Source organism: Falco naumanni, chromosome 6, assembly GCF_017639655.2.
Source record: "Falco naumanni isolate bFalNau1 chromosome 6, bFalNau1.pat, whole genome shotgun sequence".
Taxonomy (NCBI): Eukaryota; Metazoa; Chordata; class Aves; order Falconiformes; family Falconidae; genus Falco; species Falco naumanni.
Window position 1 is genome coordinate 78647221 of NC_054059.1, and position 27683 is coordinate 78674903.

Sequence of the window (27683 nt, forward strand, 5' to 3'; positions counted from 1 at the left end):
ATTGCGCGCCGGGGCTATGGCGCATGCGCGCCGAGAGGTGGCGCGGCGCGGTCCCGCGTTCGCGAGCCGGCATGTTTCGGCGCCCCCCGCGCAACTTCCGCGGCCGGCGCCGCGCGGCCTCCAGCGGCGGCAGCAGCAGCAGTGAGGAGGAGCCGGAGCCCGAGCCCGAGCCCGAGCCCGTGGCCGCTCCGTCGCCAGCCTCCGTCGGCAGCTCCCGCTCCGAGCGGGAACCGGAGCTTGACGAGGGCGAGGGGGACCCCGGCCGGGCCGCCGCGTCCCCTGAGGGGGCTCGGGCGCCCCCAGCGGCGGGGCCGCCGCCCTCGGAGGAGTGGGCGGGCAGCCCCGGGGGCCGGCAGGAGAGCGGAAGGGCGGCTGCGGGCGGAGGGCCGCGTCCGGCCGGAGCCGGGCCGGCGCGGCGGGGAAAGGAGCTGCTGAGCTTCGGTAGCGAGGAGGAGCGGGAAGGTAAGGGCTGGGTGGCGTGCCCGCTCCGGGGGGCCGGCGGAGTCCGCCCCGCTGCGGGGCGGCAGCCGCCCCTCACAGCCCGACGGCCTGCAGCTGCCAGGCCGGGCGCTGGGGCGAGCGGGCCCGCGGCCCGCCCTGGGCGCCTGCCTCCCACAGCCCGGGCTGCTGAGGCGGTGCCGCGGCACCCTGCGCAGCCGGCAGTGCTGTGGCATGGTTAGGGCTGCTGTGAGCATTTGTGGGAGAAACACATATAAAAGTACTTCGAAGGTGCTATATGTCTGTGTGCTTCTGGCCGGGAGGCACTTGAAAGCTGCGTAGACCTGGAGGAAACCGTAGGGAAGCAGTAGTATGTGGTTCCCAGACTGGGCTAGTTAATGATGACCAAGCTTAAATAATTGAAATTTAAATGTTGAATTGGCTCTTTTGGGCTGTTGCTTTTGTGCATGTCACTAGACAGTTCAGGGCTGCGTAGAGGTGTCGCTTTGGACACAAACTGCAAAAACCCCTACGTTTCAGCAGGCCAGTATTGAGGACAGTGGGCTGCACAGCTTTAAATTAAGAGGTGGTGGATTGTGAGTAATAAAGCCACGGAATTAGTTATACTTAATGCAGCACGAGCTTCAAAAACTATGCTGTGCACACATAGAGCTGTGTATGTAATACATGTAAGAGAGCACACGTACTGCTTTGTTAATGTTACTCAGAATCACTTTGTTTTATCTGGGCAGGTGAAGAATTTTTTAAAATTAAAAAGCCTTCCTTCAATGAAGTAACCTTTAGAATTCAAAAGAAGGAAAGCCTGCTGCCTGCACAGTCGGAAACTGAAGAAAGCAAAAGTAAGTACTTTTTCCAGTTAAATATTTTATGGAATATTTACATGAAAATATATTGCAACATCAGTAAGTAAAGAGTGATGTACAAATACTGTTGATGGGGGGTTTTTTTTCCCCACTTGTTAACAGAACCCAGGATTATACTTAATGTTACTTTACAGGTTTAAAATTTTGATCTATTTGTGCTGAGATTATTTTCCGTATGGCCTTGGTAAAAATATCAGAACTTGGAGGCTGTTCTTGAGAAGACCTGGTTATGCAAAACACCTGTAGTACATCAGAGTTGTTAAACTTCTGACAAATCTGTACCTCAGCATTGTATCTTTCAAACTGTGGGGCAACTATCCACTGCTTATTGCTGTCAAATTGCAGTTTAATCTGAGTCTTTGCATTGAGAGAAAGTGTGAGCTTAGTAGAATTTTGTTTGATAAAACTTAATGTAAACTTTAAAATTTGTGTTATTAAACTGTATGCTGTTAACAGCATACAATGTTTTATATTGAATACAGTCAGTAGCCTTGATTGCTCTAGTGCTGTTCCTAGTCTCATTGAACTACAGAGAGTGTGTGTTTTACAAATGTGTCTAAAAGTTCTCTTCCCCTCTGCTCCCCTTTTGAGATCTCTGTGAAACAGATATACACACCTAATTGCTACTGTTAGATAAAAATAAATTAGATTGAGAAATAATTCCCTTTGAGATTGTGATTCAGATGAGATGGTAAATTTTCTTAGTAATTTCTTTTAAGAGTATACCTCTTAGTCATAACAGGTGGCATATTCCCTTGTTCAGTAGTCTGATTTACTGAAGATGTAGTGGCAGATGAAATCAATGTTTGGAAAGAATTCGGGGGTAATTGGAGACAAGATAGACATACATAAACCTTTATAGTTTAAACAAGGACTCCCTCTGTTAATGCTTAAAAAAACCCCCACTTTCTAAATATGATTTAAAAGTCAAGGGAGATGAATGCAAATGTGCTGTGAGCTACCAGCATATTAATTAATTGTCATCTGGGAGCTGATACTGCTTTTGTGCATGCAAATGTGCTCTGTGTCTCAGAAGGACATATTAGTTTAGGACTATCACATATGCTTTGATTCAAGACAAGAACTGGCTTGTAAATAACTGTCTTGTAATGTCAGAAAATTTGTGTTTTGATGAGCACAAGTGGAGATAGCTAAGCAACCGCTCTTTGCTGCAGCAAGGTGTAAATAGTTACTGGTAACTAGTTATGACACATCAGATTCCAGCAGCTGAAACTGAAATTATGAATCTTACTTTTTTTCCCCCCTAATACAGAAATCTGTCAGTTGGAGCCTAGAACTGGCAACACCACAGGCACTCATGAAGAAGAGAAGGACGATGACAGTTATTCCTCCCTAAGTGAGGACTACAACAGCTTGGACTCTGAAAATGAATCCAGCTTTCCATGGAGGAGGAAGGATTTATCACCAGGTTAGTTATCACCTGGATATTTTTTCAAGGAAGTTATTTTACAACATTCTTTGTTTGAAGTACATGACAAAATAGGTGAGATGAATCCCACTCAGCTTAAATCACATAAGGTGTAGGCATCTTGTTTGTGCTGAGTTAGGGCTACCCTTCTCCTGAAAGAATAGTGACGGTTCCCCAGTATTTTTGGTTGCAGATGTTTGTTGTATTTCTGTTTTATTTTTGGAAATTGATGTGAAATTATGACCATTGGTTTCAGAAGAAAGGCAGCAAAGCATTCCTGCTTAACAATGCAAAATTCCCTTAATGAGATTAAGATATAACCTCACTTGTGCTGGTTTATAAACTTTAACTCCTTTGTAAACTTGCTAAGTTTAGTAACCCTGATCTTTTGGGGAGATGGAAAGGAGGAGGACAGGCAAACAGTGACTTACTTAAGAGAAAAAAAGCGTAAGCTTTGTTTTTAGACTGAGAGACACTTTTTAAGGATGCTTTTCCGTCTCCTTATATTCAACATGGTAAGCACAGTACAACATTTTTTGTCTTATGTTCAGAATTTTACGGTGATCCTGAACAGTGGTGATTATTGATATTAGGAGTGATACAGAGTGTTGCTTTTAGTCTTTTGCTGAGGTTTTTCTTTCTGTTCAATGCAGGCAATATCCCCAGTGCAGCATGTATCGAGGCTGCTCAGAGGAAATGTCATTTAGCCAGGACACAGGCTGATTATCTTCCACTGGATGTTTCAAACAGTCAGCGGGTCTCTCGAAGGAGAGGAAGCAGTGATTTAGAGAGCGAAGACAAGTCTGATATGAAGAGTCTCAGTTTTGTTCCTAAAATGAGAACTCTTAGGCAGAGGATGACTGAACACATGGGTGAGTGTGTGCCATTTCTCCCAGTGGTTGTGGCTTTGTTTTACTGGTGTCTGGAAGCAGGACTTGTACGGTAAGGAGTGAGTGCAGCTCAGGGCTTTGCTCCTCAGGGTCTTGGCAAAAGGCTGTACGATTGTTACTTGAGGTTTATATGGAATACTAGCCTGGTTTAGTTCTCACTAATGGGGTGGTGCAGGATGCTTTGAGAAGCATTGGAAAATTATTTTTGGCCTTGTTGACTTCAAAAAAATTGCCCTGTAGGCAGCACAGCATGTAATGTAAATGAAGCTGCTGTAGATCCTGTCTATTGCTTCTGGTCCAGTCTTCTGAGTGCTCTCCCTGCATTGACATTGTGACTGGTTTTGGAAAAAAAACCCATGTCCTAGCAACCCAGTCCTTGAGAAGTAGTCAAGCCTGGTGCCTGCAAAGCATATCTAGCTTTTCCATTGCTTTATCCTTTTATAGCTGCTTAGTTTTGTTTTTGAACCGCTGGCTTACTTTGTTATTTGAATAAGGGTATAAGGAATGCATAACTACAAGCTGATTCTGCAATTCTAATTAATGCTAATGAGATTTTTGTTCCTGTAGTAGTGTGTATGTTCTGGAACACTCAAGGATTTGCTATGTATCATGTCACTTGCTGTTATACTCTGTACTTTTATTTACATGTATTATACACAGCTTTGCTTGGAGATGTGAAACAGATGTTTGTGCTCCTTGTAATGCAGTAGTAGTTGCCTGAGAAACTGTTAGGGAAATTAATACTGGTGTCAATTCTACAAATCCCACTAGCCATTTCCAAGCCTTCCTTGCCTTTCAGTTAGGAAGTCCTCCATCTGCACGTTTTAATTGTGCTGGGTTTTGTGTCTATCACTTCTCAGTAATGGCTGGGAGAGGCCTTGTTGCTTTAGAGAGGAGAGAAATAAAGAATGTAATTGCATCTAATAATGATTGGTTTAACTTCCAGTGTCTGTGGGTGATGAATCAAGTGAAGAAGAAGCACAAATGAAGTGGGAAGAACAACAAATAAAGAAAGCCATTAAACTCTCTCAGGTGACACATGCTTTCCTAATCACTAGAAGTTGCTTTTGCTCATAGGCAAGAGAGCTTCTCTGTAGTACTGTTGTATCTCTTTCCTGCCCTCTAATGAGAGGAGATTTTAGGAAGTTGTACCCTGATTCTTCAGGGAAAAGATGATGAGAAATATGGGAAGATGATAATGAATATCTGTGATTTCTGTCTAGCTGTTCAGAAGCATGGTATTGTCTGCCTCAAAGGCAGGTACCCGTATGTGATGGAAGACACTGAAAAGCAGAGAATAAAATTCTGAAGCCTGACTTATTTGCTGCTGTGCAAGGGATCTTAAAAGCAAGAGTATTCAAATAACACAGATGTTAAAAAGTCGCAAAGCAAAAATTATTCTTTTATTATGCTAGATTTGTTTGGTGGCAATCTGAGAGCTCTCTTAACAGTTCAGTAGAATTATGATTTCTTTCTGTTAAATAATTTTAAAAATAAACTCTATCTTCTGATGAGCTGGAAGTTTTTGTTTCTGGCTTGAATCACCTACTCTGGATCAGCTAGAAAAATCTGAATAACCAGTTATTTATGTCAGAACAGACCATTGTAGACATTTTTGCCTGTTAAAAGGGCGTAGTTAGAGGACTGGGAGAAAGTTGCATTTTTCTGCTGCTGAATTTCAAAGCCAGTATATGACTGGTGATCTTAGGTCCTCCTAGCTTACTTTGTTTCTGGAAAACTTATTTTCTGATGTTCAATAAACAATTTTTAGTAGCAGACCTTGTTAGTCACGGACTTAATTGCTTCAACTGATTGTGTTTTGGCTACATTTTAATATACAAACTTCTACTGGTTTAGAATGCAAAGTGTCTTAATTTGTAAGCTAAAATTCAGTGGAACTTTAGTTATAATTGCATTTAAGATGACTTGTCAGTGACAAATCTGTCTTTTGGCCACTAGCTTTGTCAGAAGATACATACGTATTTATTGAGGGTGTCAGAAGGTTTACTCTAAGAAAACAGAAAGTTAAGGGACTAATAGGTGGCAAATAATTTATCATAAATGTATTCAAATAGTTTTAAAAAAGCAAGATACGAGTGAAATTAGATATCATCACTGCTTGGCTATAGTTTATATTTCTACATGTTATGTTTGGAATCATGGTACTAGTAGTCTCAGCTGTTAGTACAGAAGCATTATGCATTATTGAAAGCTATTTATTTTTTCAGACCAAGACAGCAACTTAAGTGTACTGTAAATTAGGGATTACTTTGAGCTATTTATATGTGTATGCACTGTATGTTTTTATACAACATACATATGCAGTTTTTATACTTTGTTTTCCTTGCTTGTGTGTTGTACTTTTCTGTACTTCATTTGATGATTGAAATGTATTTTTATGTCATATGGCTTGTATTCTCAAATAATAAGTCTTGTGATCTATAGAGCTGTAGATGGAAAACTTGTGTAAATGGTGTATTAAAAATTAACACTTAAAATTCTTGTAGGAAACTTACGATGAGGCTTTCCTGCATAAATCTCAACCAGCTAAACCAAAGTTTGATCCCTCTGTTTCTCTACCATCTGTGAACTTGGAAATTGTGAAGAAGCGACTGACTGAAAGGTAAATCCTGCTTTTGGATAACTCAAAAGTTAAGTTCATGTACTGGAGGATTTTTTGGTGGTTATTTCATGTCTAGTATGCGTGTTATGATGTCTAGTAGGTTACTACAAATTTTTAACTTTACCTGGCAACTTTTCAAGAGTGTTTTATCAAGTGAACTTTAGAGAGTAAGTTCGTTTTCATGCTTGCTAGTAGTTTTTGATAGGAGCGTTGGTTCAATGTTATGTTTGCCTAGCAAGCAAAACTTCAGCTGGGGCAGATGGCGCTGGCAATCCTAGCTCTCTTACGGTGGTTCTTACAGCTGCAAAAATAGCTCAGTATTTTCTAAAGCAGCAGTAAATTCTCTACAGCCTGTTTAGGCAGTGTAGAACCTGCCTTGATTTTTTTCTTCAGTCGTATGCCAGGCCATGACTTCTCTTTAACAGTTTAGTTACTGTATGGGCACCTGAAATGTCCTGGGATGGAGGTGGGAACCTCCAAGAGGGAGTGTGAAAAGGACAGCTGGGGTCAGGCATCCTAAGGTAAGCCACCCCTGTCATCTCTCAGAGCACTGGGAAGCAGCTGTTCAGATAAGTTTAGACAAGTAATATTATACAGCTGAGACATAAATGTGTGCTATGAACTTGTATTGAGCTCTCTCTGAATGCGCTTTGCTTTGTATAGACCATCACTGACCTGCTTGCTAAAAGCATTGCAACTAAATTGGTTTAAATCTTCTTGTGGAATTGTATGCTTTGCCATAATCAACTGAAAGGAATTCAGTTAAATGAAGTAGGAATTTAGGTACAGAATCAAATAAGAAAAGTTAGAATAAGGCTGTCAAGAGTGGGAAACCCATCTGGAAAATAGCAATAAGGGGATGGGGAACCTGTTTGATGTAAACTTTATAGATTATAGTGTTTAACATGATAAATACTAATATTTTTAAATTTTTTTTTTAACTTGTAGCATGATAGAAAGCAATAGCTTGGTTAGGTTATTGTCGTTGAAAAGTGTTCCCTGCTTCAGGGAAGTGAAAGAAGTTGGGGTCCATTTCTTGGTTCTGTTACAGGCTTGCTTAAGCTGAGCAAACACTTGAGATATGTAAGAAGGGAAGGGGGAGGGGGAAGGAAGCAGAGTTGTTATAATGTTTCTCTACTAGCTATTAAATAGTTAGTGACAGCTGTAGACATAGGTTCCTGGGTTTGATCAACTACTAGCAGCAAGAGTCCTCAGTTGGTTTGTATTTAGTAGTGAGCACGTGGTGATTGCTTATAGTTACTGCTATCCGTGCAACTTATATTAAACTAGTATGGACATGCTGACGTGAGCTGTATTTTTCCCCAGGTTACATTGGGTAGAATCCATTTAATGTGAGACCACAAAATGTGGCTTTTTATGTTTTTGGGAAGTGTGGTTATTGAGGCATCCAGGTAAAATGTTAGTGGTGCTTTCAAGACTAGCACCACGCAAGTGATGTTTGAGTCTCCAAAGCATGACGCTTGTGCATACCTCATGCTTCTGCAAATATTGGCATGAGTAAATTGGCACTGCTTCGGTCAAATACAAGTACTATTATTAGCACAGGCAAAGATTTTGTATGTGTTTATAATGAGAAAAATATTTTGGAATGTCAGCTGTTAACTTGGCGATAATTTTAGTTGTTTGGGTTTCTCTTTTGTAGGATAGCATCATTATTGGATGTGCACCGTGCCCACCAGCGGGAGTATGAAAAATATATGGAGGACATCAAGAATACAAAGATCGCTGTCCAGGAGTTAGAGAAGTCTTCAGATGCAGCTCTGAATTACAAATTCTACAGGGCCATGAAAACATATGTAGAAAACTTGATAAACTGTTTGAATGAAAAAGTATGTGTATTTTCCTTCCCCCCCCCCCCCCGATAAAGTTGCATTCTGTTAATGAAAGATAAGAGGTTTTTGTTTGGAAATGGTGAGGGACACCATCCAGTTAATAATCAGTTCTATCCAAAATTTTAATGTAACAAGAAACAAAATATAGGGAAAACAAATCAACCCTCACCTGAAGTGATGATCAAGCTGGTATAGGTATACTGAACTGAGCTGTGGTCTCACCTAGTTTCTGTTGCATGAAAACAAAGTGTTGTTGGAGGGAGTTTTCTGCAGGTCTAGTAATCAGAGCGCACTGCAGTTGAATGAGAGGTGGTGCATAAATTCACTTTTGGAATCTCAAAATGCCTTTACTCAGGGTTACATAACAGATGTAGTAAGGATCTTGTGTTAGGTTCCTGTTGGAATTGAGTTAGAGCTGTGTGAGAATTTGTTTTCCTGAACTGCAAACTTTGTGTATTTAAAAAGATGTTGGGAGAAGGGGAGGAGCCACCTAAAGTTTGGCCTCAGTGAAAGTAAACTGCTGTTATCCTCTACAGATAGTGCTATCAAATCTAACATATGTCACTTAATTGCATTGCAGTTGTGAATTTTACATAGTTTTGAAGAGTAAAAAATACTAATTAATGAATAAATTTTAACACCCAGTGGCTCAAAAGCAAACTGAAAGCAAATGAATTATACCAGTAGTATCCTGTTGAACCCTTTTGTATGAAGTCTTGGTATCCTTTGAGGAGTAACTGGTATTTAGTTTGTTTTTCAGCCTTACAAAAAAAGATTGAAAAACTCCAATGACCAGGATATTACTTTTCAATGTATGATGCTTTGGTTCTAATTTCACAGCTATACACAGCAAACCCATAGAAACTGTTACTTGTTTGTTTTTTGGGGATTTTAATAAATTGCAAACCTGATTACTGTTTACTGTATTTCAGCTGAAATACATTAATGAGCTAGAACTGGCTGTACATGTACTATTTGAGCAACAAGCGACGAGAGTATTGAAACGAAGGCAAGATGAGCTGAAAAATGAATCTGCTTATATTCAGCATCTGACAAGTTAGTATGAAGTTAGAAGTTACCTTCTTATTGAAACATTCACTCTGAGCAGAAATGTACAATTACCATTTGGATGAAGTTTTTCATTTTTCTTTGATCTCCTTTCACACACCCTACCCCACTCCCTCCATCAGTAGAGTTGTTCTGCTATACCTCAATTGAAATCTGTACCTCAGTAACACCCATGATACTGTTTTTCCTCTGGTTTAATAGTGAACATAACGTGACCAAATACTTGATCAAATTCTGGTTATTCAACTCAGCAATTTTATGTCAATATTTAAGAATTAAAAATGAGTCTGTTTTCCAGTAGGTCTTAATTTGGAGAAGGCTTGCTTGTTATGCTATTCTGTGAATATATGAGAAAGCAACGTGTTTAGTTGGCCACATCACTTTTACATGAGTGTCTTTTAAGACTGTGTGTGCTCAGAATGAAGGTCTCAAACTAGGAGGTGACACGATGTGACGGAAGGACATGAAAAAAGAAGCCACTTTGTTGTAAGGGTTCTGTCTAGCAAAATGGTGTTTTTCAGTCACTGTAGGAAAAGTTACTACTATTTTCTCATCTTGTATTTTCTTTGCACACCATTGTTTGAATGCCATGTAAATCTTTAGCTGTTGCTATTTAAAAAAAACAGACCTCCAAACCCCTTACAACTGTTTGGGCAAAGCTAAGAACAATATGCTTGGAGCTGTTGGGAAAAGATGGAGGCCAGGTGGACCAGTTTCTGGTAACTGCTGGTCATATGGGTTCAGTCTTCTTGCTACACAGGATGAACTGCTGATTAGAGAAAGCTAGCGGCCTGTATGGTTTTGTAAAATGGTGTAGCAAACTGACAGCGGGTATTAAGAAGAAAAAGGTAGTTACCATAATAATAGTTGCCATTAAAATGATTTTACTTCCAGCACATTAAAAATGAGACTGTACTTGCATGTTTAAGAGCACTTTTAATAGTTTTTTATCTTCTTAGTTCTATTTAATATAGTGGAAAGGCTGGGGTTTTTTGATCTAATACTTCAGCAGTAGTATGCTTTTTTTTGGCATGTTGTGCGCCTATCAGCCAGCTGATAGTGCTAGAAATGAATGGCCCAACTAGCAAATGCTTCTAGTTTCTACTTCTGTGTTGGACTAGAGGATCAGAGTAGGGATAGGTAATTGGAATTACACAGTCGGTGACCACTCGGGTAACAGGAAGCAGTGGGGAGCTGACTAGTCTTGAAATCTAAATGCAGTGATTTTGAATAGTGTAAATTGGGGATTTGACTTCCATTGCAATGTTGGAACCTAACCTCAAAAGTTATTACGTGGTTTCGCTTTTGACATAGAGGACAAAGGTAGGTTCCTGTACTTGCCTTTCACACTGCTAAGAACCTATTGTGGAAGGCGCTAAGTCCCTTTTCCAGGATTAGGAAGCAGTGAGCATTGACTGGAATGTCATCAAACTCACCTTTTCATCAGCTGCTGTAAGCGAACAACCACATCTGACTCTATACAGCTGGCAAGTAATATTTACTGTGCTTTGCTCTAGAGACTGTTAGGGTTTTGGTTAGGAGGGTTGATTTTTCTTTGGCTTTTTCCAAATGAAGTACAATACTAGAAGTATCTGTGTTTCCTGTTTGAAAAAATAGGAACTTTAAAATCATACAATTTTACTTTTGGCTGTTTCTGTCTTCTGATAGGTGGGAGTGACAAACCAACTAATGGTGGATTGGAAGGTGATGAAAAGGTACAGCTTCTGGAAATGTGTGAGCATCGAAGGTAGGTGTTACATATAGGTGCGCTGTGTACTGACTTCCTGTCACTTATGTGGCGATGAATGTAAACCTGTAGGATGACTAAATGAAATTACACAAAAAAATACATATTTGCTTTCCAAAGCTTGAAGTACTTTGAAACCATATAATTGTGAATGTGTTGTTTTCATGTTGATTTGAATCTGAATGCCAGTAGATCTTGTTATTTTAAATTAACAAGTCTTAAATGTGGCAAAGCTATGAGGGGAGCTTTTTCATTCCTGTTGTAATACGTAATAATTATGATCTTACACAGAAATATATTGTAGTATTGTATAGATACCAAAATTAGGTGGTATTGTTACTGCTGGGGTGGTGGTGGTGAGTGGAACAAAGCAACATCTAGCCCCTACTCTGCTATCATTGTAGGTCAGACTGGTAGTATGTTTTGGAAATTACGGTGTTCAGAGATTGGTACCAATTTTTTTAAGTTATTGGGAGTTTTGGAAATTTTATGGTTGCATTGGTGCCTCAACTGATAACTATACTTTGAGACAAGAACCTTGGATTTTAATGGATGAAAAATAGTATAATAAGAACTCCCACTTGAAGCAGATAACCTTTAATGCTGGTTGATGTAAATAACTGTATAAAAGTATTTATGCAATACCACTTTCATATCATAGCATCACATATTACTTTCCTGAGGCAGAGATGCGAACTATTGATTTTGCAGCCCGTTATGATTCTTGGTGATGGCAATAGTTTTTTGAGCCTAATCGGTACTTGGGTGCTATCACAGTTTTTATGTGGGTTGTTGCATGAGTGATCCAGAACTGAGATGGCAAAGACTGAGAGCTCGGTAGTTTACACTATAACGGTCAGAAACAGTGTCCAGTACCATGCTTGATGTTCAGTGTTCCAGATAGGATGAGTCATTTAGCCTCAGTGGAAATGAGGTCAAGTGAAGGTTACTACATGTTTCATAAGGGGAGATCAGGGATGTTGCTGTAACCTCTTCTACATCAGTTCCCAAATCCTCTCCTTCCACGGTTTATGTGTCCATATGGTTACATAATTACTGTTGCTCCCTCATTGTGTTTATGCTGTTGCTTTTGCAACTTGCTTTAAGAACTTTTTTGAAGTTGGATTATTTTTCATTAAGCTTCCTTCTGCATACATGGGATAGAGTAACTCATTTGGGTTCGTTACAAAATACAGGACTTGTAGACGGCAAGTGAGAGAGTGTTCGGGAGAAACTGATCACCATGAAGGCATGTCAAGTGATGATGAGCTGACTCCAACAGAGGTGAAAGAGTTCCAGAAGAGCAAAGGTTAGTGACAGTCTTAATGTGATGTCATAGAACAAAATATCTCTCTGATATTTTTAAAATATTTTTTTATGGGTGGGGAAAGTGAAGAAATGCATCATTTCAGTTACACATTGTTAGTTACACGCTGCAGAAAAGAAATGCATTCAGACAGGTCTGACCAATGATGTGGGAAGAATAGGCGTATAGTAGTAGATTTCTTTTGGTATGATTTACGTGGTAGTGGCATCACACATGACTGTTTCAACTAGAAGTAAGCTCTTTTAGATTATGCCGTAGCTGATCTGAGTACTCAGTGCAATGCTACAACATGTTTTGTATAATCAAAGAAGACAAGACTGATTTAAAGGTTGGTGTTTTAACTATCTTGAATGAATAAATGAAGAGGAATAGGGAAAGGCATGATACCCGTTCTCCGGATAACAACAGAAGGGTTTTCATGTCTGAAATTTATCACTGTGGTACATAGTTGTTGTATAAATCTGCAGAATAGGTGATGAAGCTTGCCTTTTTTGGTTAGACTTTTTTTTCTGAAACTGAGTTTTTCAGGGAACTGGTTTTAAAACGTGTTTCAGTGTCAGGTGTGTCCCATAAGTGACAAATGCAATTATACAGATGTTTCTTTGTCCTGTAGATGTATAAACTTCAGCTTATGCCTCAATAAGTTCTGTGATTGTTTCTTTTTATTCCCAATGAATATTATTCATAGATAACGTTTTAGAGGATAGTAGGAAAGTCTTTGAAGATGTACATGCAGATTTTTGTGACATCAGAAAAATCCTGTTGAAATTCCAGGAATGGAAAGAGAAGTTTCCTGACACTTACTGTGATGCTTATATCAGTTTCTGCCTGCCTAAACTATTAAATCCTTTGATCAGAGTTCAGTTAATAAATTGGAATCCTCTTGAGGTAGGTGCATCAGCTGACTTTGTGTTCCTCAAAAATTGTATGTGCGTTTGTATTACGTATTAGTATGAAAAATGAGATTATTTTTTTCCTATACATAGTACAGTACATTATGTATGAATAGAAAGATGCTACGTTGGGCTCAGAAACTGAAACGTGGTTGGAGTCATCTTAACTTTCTCCTTTCCTCTTACCTTCAGGCTCTTTTGCAACACCCCCTGTAAAAAGAATACTTCTCCTGAGTTCTCTGACAACACTTTGACAATCCCACCCTTTAAATTCTATCTTTGAAATCTTTTTTTTTTTTTTTTTATCTGCTGCTCTGGCCCATTTAGTGATAAGGGTGGATCTGAAATTAAGTGGGAATCTGTGGTATCATTGGATGGAGCTTTTCTTTTAATCCTGACCAGCTGAACAACTAACAGGAATGATCTTTCAGCAGAATTTTACAGAGTTGGAAGAGATGCCCTGGTTCAGAGCTATAGAAGAATTCAGTGATGCCAAACGTGAATCTGAATCAAAAAGGGATGATGATCCTGATCAAGAAGTTTTGCCTAAAGTGATTGAAAAAACTATCCTTCCAAAAATTACAGGTAGAGTAAGAATATCTTGAAAATGTTCACTGCAGCTAGGCAATCAAACGTTAAATAAAAGTGATGGCTATCAAATAATGTTAGTTATATAATGGTACTTCAAGATGTACTGATTACATAGTTCCACAGAGTGAGGTTAAGGTAGCTGCTTGTTAAGATTATTGTGAGAGGCTTAGCTTTTTATATGTTTACTTCTGTTATATTGTAATGCCTTGAAACTAGAGTGGATAACTACATGCATATTGTGAATTAAAAATAAATTGGGATTATTTTTTTCCCCTAGCATTTGTAAAGAGTGTGTGGGATCCTTTGTCGTCTTCACAGACAAAGAACCTTGTACAGCTTTGCAATAGCATCTTTGAAAAACAAGTCCTCTCCAAAAAAGAATGCAGTCAAGCAAAAGAGGTAAACACTCCTGTGCTACTGGGAAAGGGAAACCTTCATCCACTGTGTGTACTCTCTGTGTGGGCCCCTAAATGGACACTTAGAACATTGTCCTGAACTTGTTTGGTTCTGATTACTTGTTTGCTTTGTCACTCTATTAAGTTAAACTTCCAGCTCTCTGGTGCTTTCATTATTGAAGATGATGGGAGATCGGACATTCTGGAGGCAGAAATTAGCTTCTGTTCCTAGAAAAATTTTGCCTGTACCTGTCAGGTATCTGAGTGTAGATCTAATCTTGCTTCACTGCAGTTACAATGGTTAGAATTTAGATTTGTGTTTAAATCTTCCAAAAGTTGAGCTTTAAATGCTAATAATGCTCCAGTGGTCAACTCCTTAAGCTTAGAATTTAAAATTTGAAAATCCTCAAGGGGTGGTTAATTGGCTAGGTAAAGACTACTTCATAATCTTAGCAATCTTTTATTAAATACTCTTATACACAGTCACACTAGCATGTCTTCCTTCAGCATGATTCCAGTTTTATTCTGATGTAAAACTGGTGAAACAGGATGGATGTTTGGGCTGTAAGTATGAAAAGAAATTTTAAGGAAATGTTTATGCCTTCCAAAGTCTGCTGATTTGAAACTATGACTTGAAGTGGTACAATTGACCTTAGCCAAGATACAGTTTGTACAGAAAATAAAATGTGAACTTTAAATAAATAGGCTATAAAAAAAAGGTAGGTGGCAATCTATGGCACCTAAAAGCACGTTGCCTAAAACCACATACTATCCTAGCTATGGTGGTATTTTTTTACATAGAATTTCACAGCTTTAGAGAGATCCTATTTGCTTTACTTATTTTGTTCTTGAGCTATACAGTTTTCCTGTTGCCTTGCAAATTAACATGCAATAAAAGGCCTCACTTAGGGAAATAATTTCATCTTTAAAAAATTCCTCTAGGTTAACCCTGTAGATAATTACAGCTGTAATTTGTCTACTGTTTTCAATATAGCCATGATCTTGGTGTGTATTACGGACAAGTAGCAACTGTATTTATTAATAAACACATTGCACTTCTAGATGAACAAAGTAACCATTGAAGTTGTTACAAATGGAGGAAGTTGTCCATCTTGTGAGGACACATTAATAATTCCTTTTTTAATAGGATTTGAAGAACACTGTTGTCCTAAGAATGAAGAAATCTATAGAGGAGGATGTCTTTATTCCTCTGTATCCTAAAAGGTAAGCTGACTCTGGGACTCGTTCAAACTTTTTTTTCCCCAATTCTTCTACCCTTCTCCCCACAGATGAAGATGAAATACTGTATTCATCCATTAACAGCTAATGGAACAAACAGGCCTTCTACTGTTCTGCAATGGGAAAGGTTATGAAATATGATGTGTGTTTATAAACTCTAATGAGGGTAACTCCACTGATTTAATGGTGTTGGTTTTTTTTCTCTTGTGATGAAAAGCTTTCCAATATATGCGGTCCATAACCTGGTTTCAGCATAGCTACTTGTATCTGAGGGCCTGTCTTAGTTTAGGTGGTCTGGTGTCACGTGCATGTGTCCCTCAGTTCCTCCTGTCATTCCTGAAACAGGGGTTTTATTGTTCATGCCGGACACTATTTCAAAGATGGGAATAAGTAGGAGTCTAGGAGATGCGGGGTCAAGATACAGCTAGGAGAGAAGCTTTGCTCAAGTTTGTGTAGGATATTTGGTTCTAAGCAAAGTTGTTCTGCTATGATTCCATGAAATGTAGACACAGGTGTTCCCAATTGGTAACTTTATTGGAAATTATTTCATAGTAATTATAATATAATGGATCCAGATTGACAGCTGTTTCCCTAAACTTTCCTTTTGGTTGTAGCTGTCACTGCTGAAAGAATTTCAGAATTAACATTCATAAGTATTTTAAAGATCAATTGTCTGTTTATCATCTTTTAAAAATAAATAAATCCTTATTTAATTATTTTCTTCTTTCCATGACCAGCACAGTGGAAGACAAGTCATCACTATGTTCAAAATTTCAAGAAAGACGGTTTTGGTCAGCTGTTAAGGTAGAGAAAATACAGCTGTCTTTTTTTTTTTTTTTTTTTTTTTTTTACTAAAATGAATGGCATATTTTGCAGTTATTCAGGAAATATATCTTCAGGCAAGCCCAATTTCTGGGAGATTAATACATTTTTATTAGGACGGATCACTATTTTTCTCAGTGAAGGGTGTGTTCTCTGTGCATCCTGCATGTGATGATTTAAGAATGAACTATAAATGAACACACAATTTCTGTTTACCCAGCTGGTATATCTTCTGCAAGAGACTTTGATCTGAGCATCTGTTCCTACTGGTTCATATTTATTTTTTTTCTTTGAGTGTGTCAGCCAGGCCTGTTGATCTTACACCATCTTAGTCCCTTTCACCCAACACTGTGGGGATAGCTAGGCTCTTTTGGGGATCCTGGGCAGAACTATGATGGCACTAAGTTGCAGATACAATTAAAGCTTTATTTTTTTTAACAGAATTTTATGATCAGACTAGCATAATATTTTTATCATCAGAATCAGTGTAGCACAATTTATAAGTAGTGTAGCACAGAAGAGGTTAGCTTACGGTTCCTCATCACCTGAGCTCTCTGCAGATTGGGTCAGATCTTAATATTTGGCTTGCAGTATCAATAATGTAACAGTCATAACCTAGGCTAGGAACATGTAAAGGAGTCACTCAAGCTTTGGAGGAAGCAGAGGATGGTGGAGGTGTCCCTGGCCTCTGTGGGGCTCGTGGCTCTTGCTGTCCAGCAGCAGTTCTGTTGCAAGTTCCCCATAGGACTTGTAGCTGCTTAATTTTACAGACAGTGCTCTGTCTGCTGTTACGCTTCCCTGTTCTGTGATGGGGTCATCGCTACAACCAGCTTGGCTGGGTGCCTGGCACCTTCAGGGCTCCTTAGGAGGGGAGTAGTCAGCTTGGCCTGGCACCCAGGAATTTTGAGGCTGACAGGGAAGGAAAGGGAAATCTGTTTAGTTTGTCTGCTTGGTGCACAGGACCTTCATGGCCTAATAATGGGGCGAAACAGGAATAATACCTGAGTACCTGAGCAGTTTGGTCACAGTGAATGGGTATTTGCTTTACGGTTAGCATAACTAACGCCAGTTTATTATTGTAGAATATAATTACTGTGTGTTCATATCAGCACATTGTTGTAATTTTATTTTTGGGGTGCTGAGTTGGGAATTTCTGAATGCCTGTGATTCAGTTCCTACTTAAGATGTGTTTCCACTAGGAGTGGATTTGGATTCTTACTAAAGATGAGACTTAGATGCATGAAAACCATCAAAATCCCTGACAATATTCTGGTTCCCCTGCTATTTGTGATGCCTAGCCCTGCATAGGCTTCCTGTTGTCATGATGCAGAATTTCCTTTCTGTTGAAAAGCCTGGAAAACTGGATATGTTGAGGTCTATTTGGCAAGACTTGCCACCTCTGCTCCTGAGGTGAGCTGCTGTGCAAGAATCAGTCATGGACAGACAAAGAGAAAGCAAGAGGGAGCTTAATAGTTAGGGGTTAGGACACCTAGCAAAAGCTGAAGGCAGACTTGGAATTCTGATCCCACCTTCTTAGGACTGTGCGTTGTGTTTTCCTGGTAGTCAGACCTGGGTGGTGCTTTCCTCTGTAGACTGAAGTTTTGTCCTTCCAGCTCTTGATTTGTCTTCACTGTCATAGCGGTCACCTTTGAAGGGGTGATAATGGAGAGTAGTTCAAAGCGTTTTGTTCTGTATATCTGTTGAATAATTGTCACATCATTTTTTTTTTCTGGAGTGGAGGTGTGAGTTTGGTCATTCCAAGGTAAATAGTACTGCAGCTCATTGGTGGCAAGACTCTTGGGACCTGCTTAGACTCTGGCACTGAGACCCGCTGCCGTTGTGCAGCTCCCTGTTCATGCTGTTAAGCCCAGCCTTTCAATATGGGATGCCATCTTCACAATGCTTATTGGGAACAGCCTCTAAACCACGCCCAGAAATTATGTGGAGGAATGCTAACTGGCTTGGGTGAGAAGTGAGCCAGGAACTCTTCTAATGCAAAGTCTGGGTGATGGAAGTTCAGTGTTTGTACCCCGATACTGCCTCACTTGCTTAGATACAGTGTGTAGCTCAAGATGTGCTTCTTGTTTACTACACTGTGTACTTTCCTGATTAATGCTGGCCAGTGGAAGCACTCTTTTTTTTTTGATCAATGTTTTGGCTGCTCATGCAGTTGGATAGAAGTGTCCCATCAAATACTCCAGAAGATCGTGCAGAGGTGGTGGGCTTTGTTAGTGCTTTTTGATTGATGACTGCAAAGATAGCAGGCTGAACAAGTTCCCTGAAAATTAATCTATTGCAAGTTAAGGGAAAAAATACTCATGTTCTTATGTCAGACTCAACAATAACAATTGTAAGGTTTTATAGTGATGGGGCAACAGAATTAAACTTCTCAGTACCTAATAATACTGAGATCAACTACAAAAAAAAATTTGTGTTGCTATGAATCATGGCTGCCTGCCCCATTGTGTTATGAGGGACTGTGTGTAGTCTTTCCCTGAGCAGATGTTGTTTTGTAACTTTTTACTTTCTGTCTCTGATTCTGTTTGCTTAGGATTGGTTAGCACTTCATTTTACTAATTCTTGTAGGGGGAGTGTCTTAATACTCTTCCTTTTTTCATGCTTTCAGCTTTGACTGCTAGCTCTCCTGTGTAAAGCACAGTCATCTTCTGTATTTGGGCATTAGCAAATTGTTAACCTATTAAAGGGTAAAATACTCTTCCCAGCATGGGAAGTTACCTTACATATATGCATCAGAGTGCAGTTCATATGCACATGTGAAATTATCCTACTTGGTATGACATGCAGAATGAAACTTTATAACTCAGGATAGGTTATAAAGCAAGTATGTTTAATTTACCAGCGGGTATCAGGGTGGATAATTCCAAAAGCACCTGTTGCCTGGACTTCTTTGTGCACGTGTGATTTAAAGTATACATTCATTACATATTCAATAGATGCCTGAGAATAGGTTGTGTTAGGATAATTAGGCTACCGAGAAGTCATTAACATAAGTTTCCTCCCATTTGTGCTTGTGCACTGTCTCCTGGTGGTGGTCGTGGGGGTCGTTGTTCCAAGTTACTTCGAAACCAAAAAATAGGACAGATCGCGTACCATTGTCCTCTTATCAGCATGTGAGCATCCCAGGTCCATCTTATCAGTACAAAGGGCGCGAGGACCGGGCCTAATTTGCAAAGTCATACTGTGAAGATCCTCTTTGTACATACAATGAGAGTTGTAATTATTCTAAGTTTTCCATATCCTATTAATCTAGTTATTTTTGAGCTTTCTATCAGGTAATGTTATTTACTGTATGCAGCTTGTTAGTGGCTAACTGACAGTTAAGTTTGGAGTGTGAATCCTGGGATTTGAGTACTTTAATTGGATGGATATAGTATTTTTGTCTTTATCATACATAAAACTTGAAGTATTGTGTTTTAGCACATTTCCAGCCACGAGGTATATACACTCTATGTTTCTTCACTACTGCAGCTCCTCTCCAATGTTCTTCTTTGGGATGGGATTGTACAAGAAGATATGGTCCGGGATTTGGGACTGAGCAAGTTGCTGAACCGTTACCTTCTTCTGAACCTCTTAAACACACCACTAGGGCCGGATAATATAGAAAAGTGTAAGAAGGTAAAAGACATTGTACATTGGAAGAGGGTGTATGCTAAATTCCCCCCCCCCCCCCCCCCCCCGCCCCGTAAAGGGGTTGAAACTTAAGATAGAATACTTAAAATTTAAACAACATTAAATGTTTGGGGTTTAATTTTTTTATGGCTTTGGTACATAAAAGCATTTTTAAGCAAATATTCGTCCGTAAGATCTTAAAAGTAATTACTGGGGATAATTAACCTGTTTCAGAGAAAAATCACACTACTAATCATGACTGAACCTGGCAAAAAGTCCCTGTGAGAAGTTGATATGACTTGGTTACATTGAAAGACTTCTGAAACTTTCCAAACTTTCTGTGTGAACAGGTGGTTGCATGCCTCCCAGAAAGATGGTTCCAAGATCTTAAAAGTGGGTCAACCCTCCCCGAGTTACTGAACTTCTGCCAGCACTTGCTGCGATGTGCTCAGACGCTACACAAGGATAACCACAGGTAAGACTTTCCTTGGGATTCAAGCACTTCCTTGAATAGTTTGTATTAAATATTTCTCAAATTCCTGAAGTCTCATATATTCAATGCTTTCAAGGATGTTGTCATCACATATACATAGAACAAAAGATGGAGTCCATAACGTAAAGGATGTTTCTGCAGTTGTAGTTTAATGTGATAGTCTGAGGTGCTGGATGCTGAGTATTGTTAGTGACCAGTGTAGCCAAGGTCACCTGATGACAAGCAGCCAAGAAGAGATACATGACTTCTTACAATTAATCAGCATAGTGTGTTACATACCTTAAGTAGTCAGGTACGTAAAAGTGCTGCTATATATAATATTTTTTTTCCCCAGTGATGAAACAAAAGAAGCTCTCCTCCTGCTAGTGAAAATCAAAGCTCTGCATATTGTTGAAGACTTCATTGAAGAGTATAAACTTGAACACCTTAAACCTATAACTGGGAAACAGAAATTTTTGAAGCGACATTTATATTACTGAAATGAGCCTGCTATTCACACTAAAACAGTTCTAACATGAAATTTAATTAGTGGATCCTGCCTACTCAAAGATGCAGTAGTAATCACTGTCTTATTGTTAAATACTTCTGTCTTTTCCCAATGTCTTCTACTGCTGCCTACTCCTAGGTTAAGGAGTCTTTTTAGAAGTTACAGTTGTCAAAATAAAGTAATGGTGTAGGCATTCTAAAAATATATGACAATGCTTTGGAACAATTCTGGAAGGACAAAGTGCCTGTAATGGTTATTATGCTAGCCAATAGACAACTTTGTACACTATTTTGGAATTAATTGCTAAATATCACTCTGACCCAATAGTCATTGAACTCTTCTAACTTGTGGTGGACAGTGATTTTTGGTAGGGTTATTGTTAAACCATCCCTAGTGATAAAGTATTTGTAACGTTGCAGGGGCTTTGACCCTGGTACAGAATCAAGGGGAGTCAGTGTGCAGATACGGGGTTTGAGTGGTGAGTGTTTATTGATGGAAATGTGGGTTCAGTGAGGTACGAAGCTGTGTGACAAATGTCTGGGGAAGAGCAAATACATAGTGAAGATTGTGTCTGACATGTGCCTGTAGATACAGGCTGCCCTAGTGTGCCCAGTGCTGCAGCTGTCACATGCCCTGCTCTGTCAGGCTGTTAGGAACGGACATCTTGATGATGAGCAGCACAGGAACAACTTCAGTTACTTTCTAGTAACTGAAACTCTAAGACAGTCTTCCTTTTGTTTCCCAGTAAGATCTAGTCAACCTTACTTCATCATACCCTTATTAGTTTTCTAATGTTTTATAACTTTGTATAATTACAATAAATGTTGTTACAGAATAAGGATGCTCTATTGTAGAAATTGTAGTGCATCACAGACTCTGTATGTTTAGTTGTGACCGTATTTCTCCCAAATCTTCTGGGACTAGAATTTAACTCTTGCAGACTTAAAAGAAATCAAAGCAATTATAATTTTTAAGTTAAAAATATATTTTTGTAAAATATTTTAAATGTAAATAGCTTTGCTCAGTGTTACAGACAGAAGATGACTCTTTAATTGTCTTATTTGGGAAATAAAGTAAAAATATTTTGCTGTGTTAATGACTCCTACCGTTCAATTCTTTAACATGTGACAAGAATGTTGTTAGAACTATCAAAAAACCTCAGACACCATTAGTCTTCATTATCTTTAGGAGTTATAAGTTAATGTTTCTAGTAATGGCAAACTTCTGTTGCTTTTCCTCTTAGAATACCAGCAAAAATGATCAGCAATCACCCCAAGCTTGTGATCTCAGTGCTCTTCTGTTCTTTGTGTCATCCCAGTTAAAGGTCTCCCCTGAAGCACCCAGTCTCATGGCATTATGAAAATGTAACAGATGTTGTATCACACTTTAGCTCTGTAGATCTTTCTGGAAGAAAGATTACTTGAAATGACTTGTAAGCATAGGAGGGCAGTTAAAACTGTATTTCCATAGCAGAAGCAAGTGTTGTGAAACCAGCTGTCCCAGTATTGAGATCCTACTCTGACACTTTTGAGTACATTGCCACAAACCTTACACTCATTCACATGATTTGACAACACAACTAACCTGACTGGGTGATACAACCCCCTCTTTTTAACTGCAGTATTAAAAGGAGGCTTCTCATTTCTGGAGAAGGGGTGAACATAGCATTACACTCAGAAAAAGGAGTGGCTGTTTTCAGGAATCAGTAGTTCAAACACAAAAGTCTGTACGCTTCAAAATTTTATGGAATAGTTGACTTCATTTTGCTTATAATATGCTAGTAATATTTTATAAAACTTGACAACTGATAATCCATACAGTAAATTCAAAGTAATTCATTTTCTCAGTAATTCCTAGACTACAAAACCCATCATTTTTTAAGCTCTTCACTCACTTCTCTCCAAATTTTTTCCTCTATTTTTGAAGTATCATATTCTCGCAGCATATCAAACTCTAGCCATGGCTGGCTCCACTTCTGTGCTTCTTGCATTTTTTTTTCAGGTAGCTCAAACTTTATTCCTTTTACATTGTACTTCGGTCTTTCCCACCGTTTTGACCATGGTTTAGGTTTCATTCGTACCTGCAGCTAGGGTGAAAGATTCAAAAAAATAATCAAAGTTCTGATTTCTTAATACCTTTTGATTTGTGAGTTTAGCAAAAGGTGAGACAACTGCTGCTCTAACAGAAGTAACAGAAAACTGACCAATCTGTCAGCGTTTGAAGGAACTACTACTTTACACTGTTGGGAGAAAAGATTTTTTTTTTGAGTCCACATCACTGTTGCCGTAGTATCTCACAGAACTTTTTAAGCAACACTGTCTTGATTTATTATACTGTCCTTTTCACTTTGTGTTGTTAACTGATCTTTTGTAGTTCTACTGTTACTTTTAAAGGAAAAACTAGCATACCAGAGGAGGAATGATTGCTCTAAGTCACTTCAGTTACTAGGTAACACTCTTTGACAGCATCTGCTGGTTTCTGGATCTTCTCTGAGATGCAGATTTTAGCAGACTCCTCCAACCTTGCCTTCTTTCCTGACACCTACCACTCCCGATCAGTAACCACACTAATATCTCTCTGAGAAAAGCTTTCCTCTCTGCACAAGGTTATACAGAGGCACATGGAGGCCACTGCTCCTTGCATGTCTTCAGAATTACCTACTGAGAGTGGTAGGTGTTGACATTCTCAACATTCTTTCACTAGAGAGATGGCATTAAAGCCTTGCCTTACTCTGTATGCTTTTGTCACTGGTAACTAGTGTAGCAAAGAGCTGTTTAACAGCCTTCCAGGATAAGTCAGAGATGAAAGTTACCTAAATGATACTCTGCTTTCCTTCTGAAACATACAGCTCTTACCTTATTTACAGGAATTTCTTCATGCTCTAAATGAGACACAGGTTTCATATTCATGTCAAAAGTACTGTATTCAGGGAGGGCATCTCGCAGGTACAGCAGGTTGTCATCCAGTCTCTTTTCCAGCTTCAGAACCTCGATCGCTTGGATTCGAGGACTGTATAGTTCATAACGTATTTCAACACCTTAGAGAAAAGTCTGGTTTAATGATCCAAATTCATTAGAAATACTAACACCAAATTAGTATTTCTTCAGTATTATACATTTCTGTATTATTCAAGAACTGCTTTTTATTTATAAGAGAACAATATACAGTGCTGTGTGCACCTGCAATCGATCATACATGTGCATTATATCTGCACAGGCAAATGCAGATTTATTTTGTAAGTCAAGTCTTCGATAACAGAATGGATTAAGAGACATTGAATGGCTTGAATTTAAGGAAGATAAGCCTGGGTTTTAAACTTCACTCCCTTTTGATTGTAATGGCTGTTACCACCTATCTCATTGCATGTGTAATGTATATAAAGAAACACCCACCCCTTTCATACTTGCATCACCCCCCCATTTTGTCATAAACCAGAATATGAACCTCTGCTCATCAGCTGCTAGCTGAAGAGTTCATGCCTCTCTCCCCAGTTCATGCAAACACACAGCCCTCAAACTGGGCTAGTATTTACACAGCAGTAGGTGGCCCAGGCTCAGTATAAGCACAACCATATCGGATGGCATTCGGTCTCGTCAGAATACAGATCTAAAAATCACAGAGTATACAGACGAAATACTAAGCTGTTCCATGCCTTCAAATACATAGCACATCAGCACCTCCACGCAAAGTTTTAAACTTGCAGTATTTCCTAGCAGGCAGATTCACGATTTCACTTTAGTCTATTGTCATCCTCTCCACAGACTGAATTTCTACTCCAGATATCCCTTCACATATAATTTCAACATTTTTTTTCATTATTACCACAGTTAAAAACCCACCTTGGTCTTCTATAACATTTCGAAGGACAAAGGTAGCGCCAAGTCCTTTTCCTCCTCTCTGAATGCAGATGCCCACAAACCGGTTGACTTTGCCACTGGCATATGGATCTGCAGTAGTAACAGCAAGTATGCTGCCTGCCAAAAAAAACTTAAACTAAATAGACCGTTCAAGTAAATATGTACCAAAATGTGGTAGGAGAGTCAAAGTGCATGCATTTAGGTACATTTTGAAAATATTTAATTTTCCACGAGAACCATCAGAAAGAGAATAAACTTCTAACATGCCCTGAATTAATATATATTTGAGTGATTCTGCAGATTAACTATAAAGCTTCTTCACCTTCAGACCTTCACCTTTATTTTTCACTCTTCACTATCCAAACTGAATACAAATAATATTTTCCTTTCTTGAGCCTTATTGGTGAACCATATGCTAAAGTGCCAGGATTGTAAGAAACACATTAGTATTATAATTTTGATGGAAAATGAATGTAAATATGAAATTAAAATATGAGGTAGAATGTATAGAAACACACACTAGTTGATCTAACATACCTGACACTGTGATGCTCTTCTACATCTGACCACACTTTCTACCACTCCACCCAATGTAAAACAGTGACAAAATTATGGAAGTTTTAATGCTGTTACTGACCAACGTAGAACTCTGGGATGCTGAAGACTTTTCTTCTCTGTATCATATCCTTTCTTTCTATATAGTATTTAAGAGGATCCGTTCTCCCTCTGGGAGGTATAAATTCAGGGCTCAGGAACCTATAAGAAAATCCAAACTTTAGTAAGTATAAAACAAAAGTATTGGCATAAAAAGAGCTAGAGAAGTCCAAGTATTTGGCCTAAAAATTACCACCACAACCACCAATACCAGTTACCTTTTCAGAGACATGAACTGCAGTCCATGAGGTTACCAATGGTTTTTTTTTTTGTTTTATCTAGACCTTTTTTTGTGGGGTTTTGTTCATGGGTTTGGGGTTTTTTGTTGTGTTTTTTTTTTTCTTTTAAACAGTTGGAATTTCTTTTTTTGCAAAAACAGTAACAAATGTTCTCAGAGGAGCTGACTGAAAGAGAACAGTGCAGTTACTGCTGTCACAGCTTAGGAACCGGTTATTTCATGGTTTAATTGTAATGCATGTGATGGAACACTTACTATTTGATGACTTCATAATAACAGATATGGCACAATCTATTATCAGTTTTTACAAACTGATTCTACAAGAGACACCAGATAAATGTTCTTTTGTGTAAGAAAAGCTTAAAGGGACTCTTGAAACTATTTTCTGCTCCAATAAATTAAACCATGCCAAGAAATTTCCTCATGTCCTGGAACTCAATTATCTGACTGCTGAGTTGAAGGCACACTTACTTCCTGAGGCAGCACTGGTCTGTTCCCAACAGACCATTTGGATGTGGTCACTCTGGGTTGGATGGTAATATCTCTTGGCCTCAGAGCTTGAGGATGAAGCTGGATGCATTTAATTCACAGATGTATCTTAAAAAAATCTCTTAAAGAGAAGAAGTAGCTTAAAAGTCCTGGATCTGGCCAGGAGAGAAGTGCCCAATGCAGAAAAGGACAAATGCAAACGCACCTTACAAACCTTATGGGGGCTGTGGGTGAGGGGGGCACAGGGCAGCACAGAGGTTCTGGTTGGTGCTGCTACCCACAGGCAGCCACGTACACAATAAACAACATCAAGCCTATTCATGATCCTCAAAGTTGCACAATCTCAGGAGAATAAAATGTAATTTAAATGTAGTTCCCTGTTCTGCCCAGCTGCCACATCACACTGGATTTCTTAGAAAAGCCACACCGACTCTTCAATTCTTGAAAGATATTTCCATTAACGGATCTGAAGACAGAATGGAAATTTTTATAGTCTGATTTTTAATACTTTCCCCATTCCTAGGCTGCCTCCATGTTATGGGTTTTTTTGGGGGTGTGAGCATGAAAAATAACAGTACTATCACTCTGCTTCTGAACACAGCACTGCAGTTTTAACCACTGAATCATTTAGAGCCACTCAAACAGGTTGAGGTGACAACCAAAATACTCTGAATGAGAGATGTCTCATGGTTATCACTGCTGACATTAGCTCCATTTCACAAACAGGAACAGTGTATAGACTCACAGCTGATCTTAAGATCTAAGGCAAAGGCACCTTGTGGCATGCTGAAGAGGTGTACACCTTCAACAGAGAGAACCTCACACATTAACCCCAAATTTGCAAGGGTGTGTGCTGCTATACATTTTTTCTCATGTTTCACCACTTTCAGGAACTCCAGAACACAGTATTTTAAGGTGTTTTAAACATATTTCAACATAAATGGTCTCTGCTAGAACTTCGCAAATGCTTTTTCTGTAATAAAGCCTTGGAGAGTTAAGGAGGTGCCCACAAAAATTACCCACATGATGGCAGCCCTGCACAAACCCACAACAAGCACCAGCCCACCCTACCTCCTCTCCTCTCTCTGCTTCTGCTTGTCAATAATGACGGGCTTTGGAGGCGGCTGAAATTTTGCTGGCTTTCCATCGCTGTTACTTCGATACCCCGATAAAGAAAAACACCCTGTAAAAAAGAGAAAAAATATTAAGTATTAAAAAACCAAACAAACCCAACTGTTTTCAAGCTGAACCGCCCCCAAAAGCTGCACCGTTCGAGACCGCGATGCCGCAGAGCAGGCTCCGGGCCTGCCGCCCCCGCTCTCCGGGCACACACGCCGCGGGGCGCTGAGGGCCAGGGGCAGGCCGAGGGCCAGAGGGGGCACCGGGTGGGAGGGACAAGGGGCTCGGGCGGTCCGGGAGCACCGGGCGGGGGAGGACACAAGGGGCTCGGGCGGTCCTCACTGGCAGGCAGGCCCGCCACGGCACTGCGCGGCACCAGCCTCCCGCAGGCGGCTGCCATGGCGACTGCGGCCGCTTCCGGGCTGCCGGCGCCTGCGCGCAGCGCCGCTATGGCGGGCGCGGCGGGCCAAACTACCCCGAGCGCGAAGCGGAGCTGAGGCTGGCGGTGCTGCCCAGC

General features: G+C 39.7%; 2 protein-coding genes across 6 annotated transcripts; one reads left to right on the plus strand and one right to left on the minus strand.

Annotated features, from left to right (window-relative positions):
• GCFC2 (GC-rich sequence DNA-binding factor 2) lies at window positions 1–21901 on the plus strand. Of its 3 annotated transcripts, none has more exons than XM_040597722.1 (18): window positions 4–462; window positions 1191–1298; window positions 2596–2751; window positions 3405–3623; window positions 4588–4673; window positions 6149–6264; window positions 7928–8114; window positions 9050–9173; window positions 10854–10932; window positions 12129–12241; window positions 12948–13147; window positions 13584–13737; window positions 14021–14142; window positions 15286–15362; window positions 16115–16181; window positions 19689–19835; window positions 20180–20304; window positions 20657–21901. In XM_040597722.1, the coding sequence occupies exons 1-18, from the start codon at window positions 24–26 to the stop codon at window positions 20799–20801; spliced, it is 2664 nt and encodes an 887-aa protein (XP_040453656.1). In that variant the 5' UTR covers window positions 4–23; the 3' UTR covers window positions 20802–21901. The 3 variants fall into 3 exon arrangements, with proteins under 3 accessions (XP_040453658.1, XP_040453656.1, XP_040453657.1); XM_040597723.1 differs by having other exon boundaries at window positions 5–462; window positions 13587–13737; XM_040597724.1 differs by lacking the exons at window positions 20180–20304; window positions 20657–21901 and having other exon boundaries at window positions 1–462; window positions 16120–16181; window positions 19689–19801.
• Window positions 20453–27602, minus strand: MRPL19 (mitochondrial ribosomal protein L19). Of its 3 annotated transcripts, none has more exons than XM_040597732.1 (7): window positions 27509–27600; window positions 27119–27230; window positions 25304–25422; window positions 24649–24783; window positions 23665–23846; window positions 22704–22895; window positions 20453–20760 (listed from the first exon to the last, which is right to left on the minus strand). In XM_040597732.1, exons 1-7 carry the CDS (start codon window positions 27564–27566, stop codon window positions 20755–20757), a joined length of 804 nt encoding a protein of 267 aa, XP_040453666.1. In that variant the 5' UTR covers window positions 27567–27600; the 3' UTR covers window positions 20453–20754. The 3 variants fall into 3 exon arrangements, with proteins under 3 accessions (XP_040453666.1, XP_040453665.1, XP_040453664.1); XM_040597731.1 differs by lacking the exon at window positions 20453–20760 and adding an exon at window positions 21771–22213; XM_040597730.1 differs by lacking the exon at window positions 20453–20760 and having other exon boundaries at window positions 22395–22895; window positions 27509–27602.
• Between the last annotated feature and the right edge of the window lie 81 nt (window positions 27603–27683).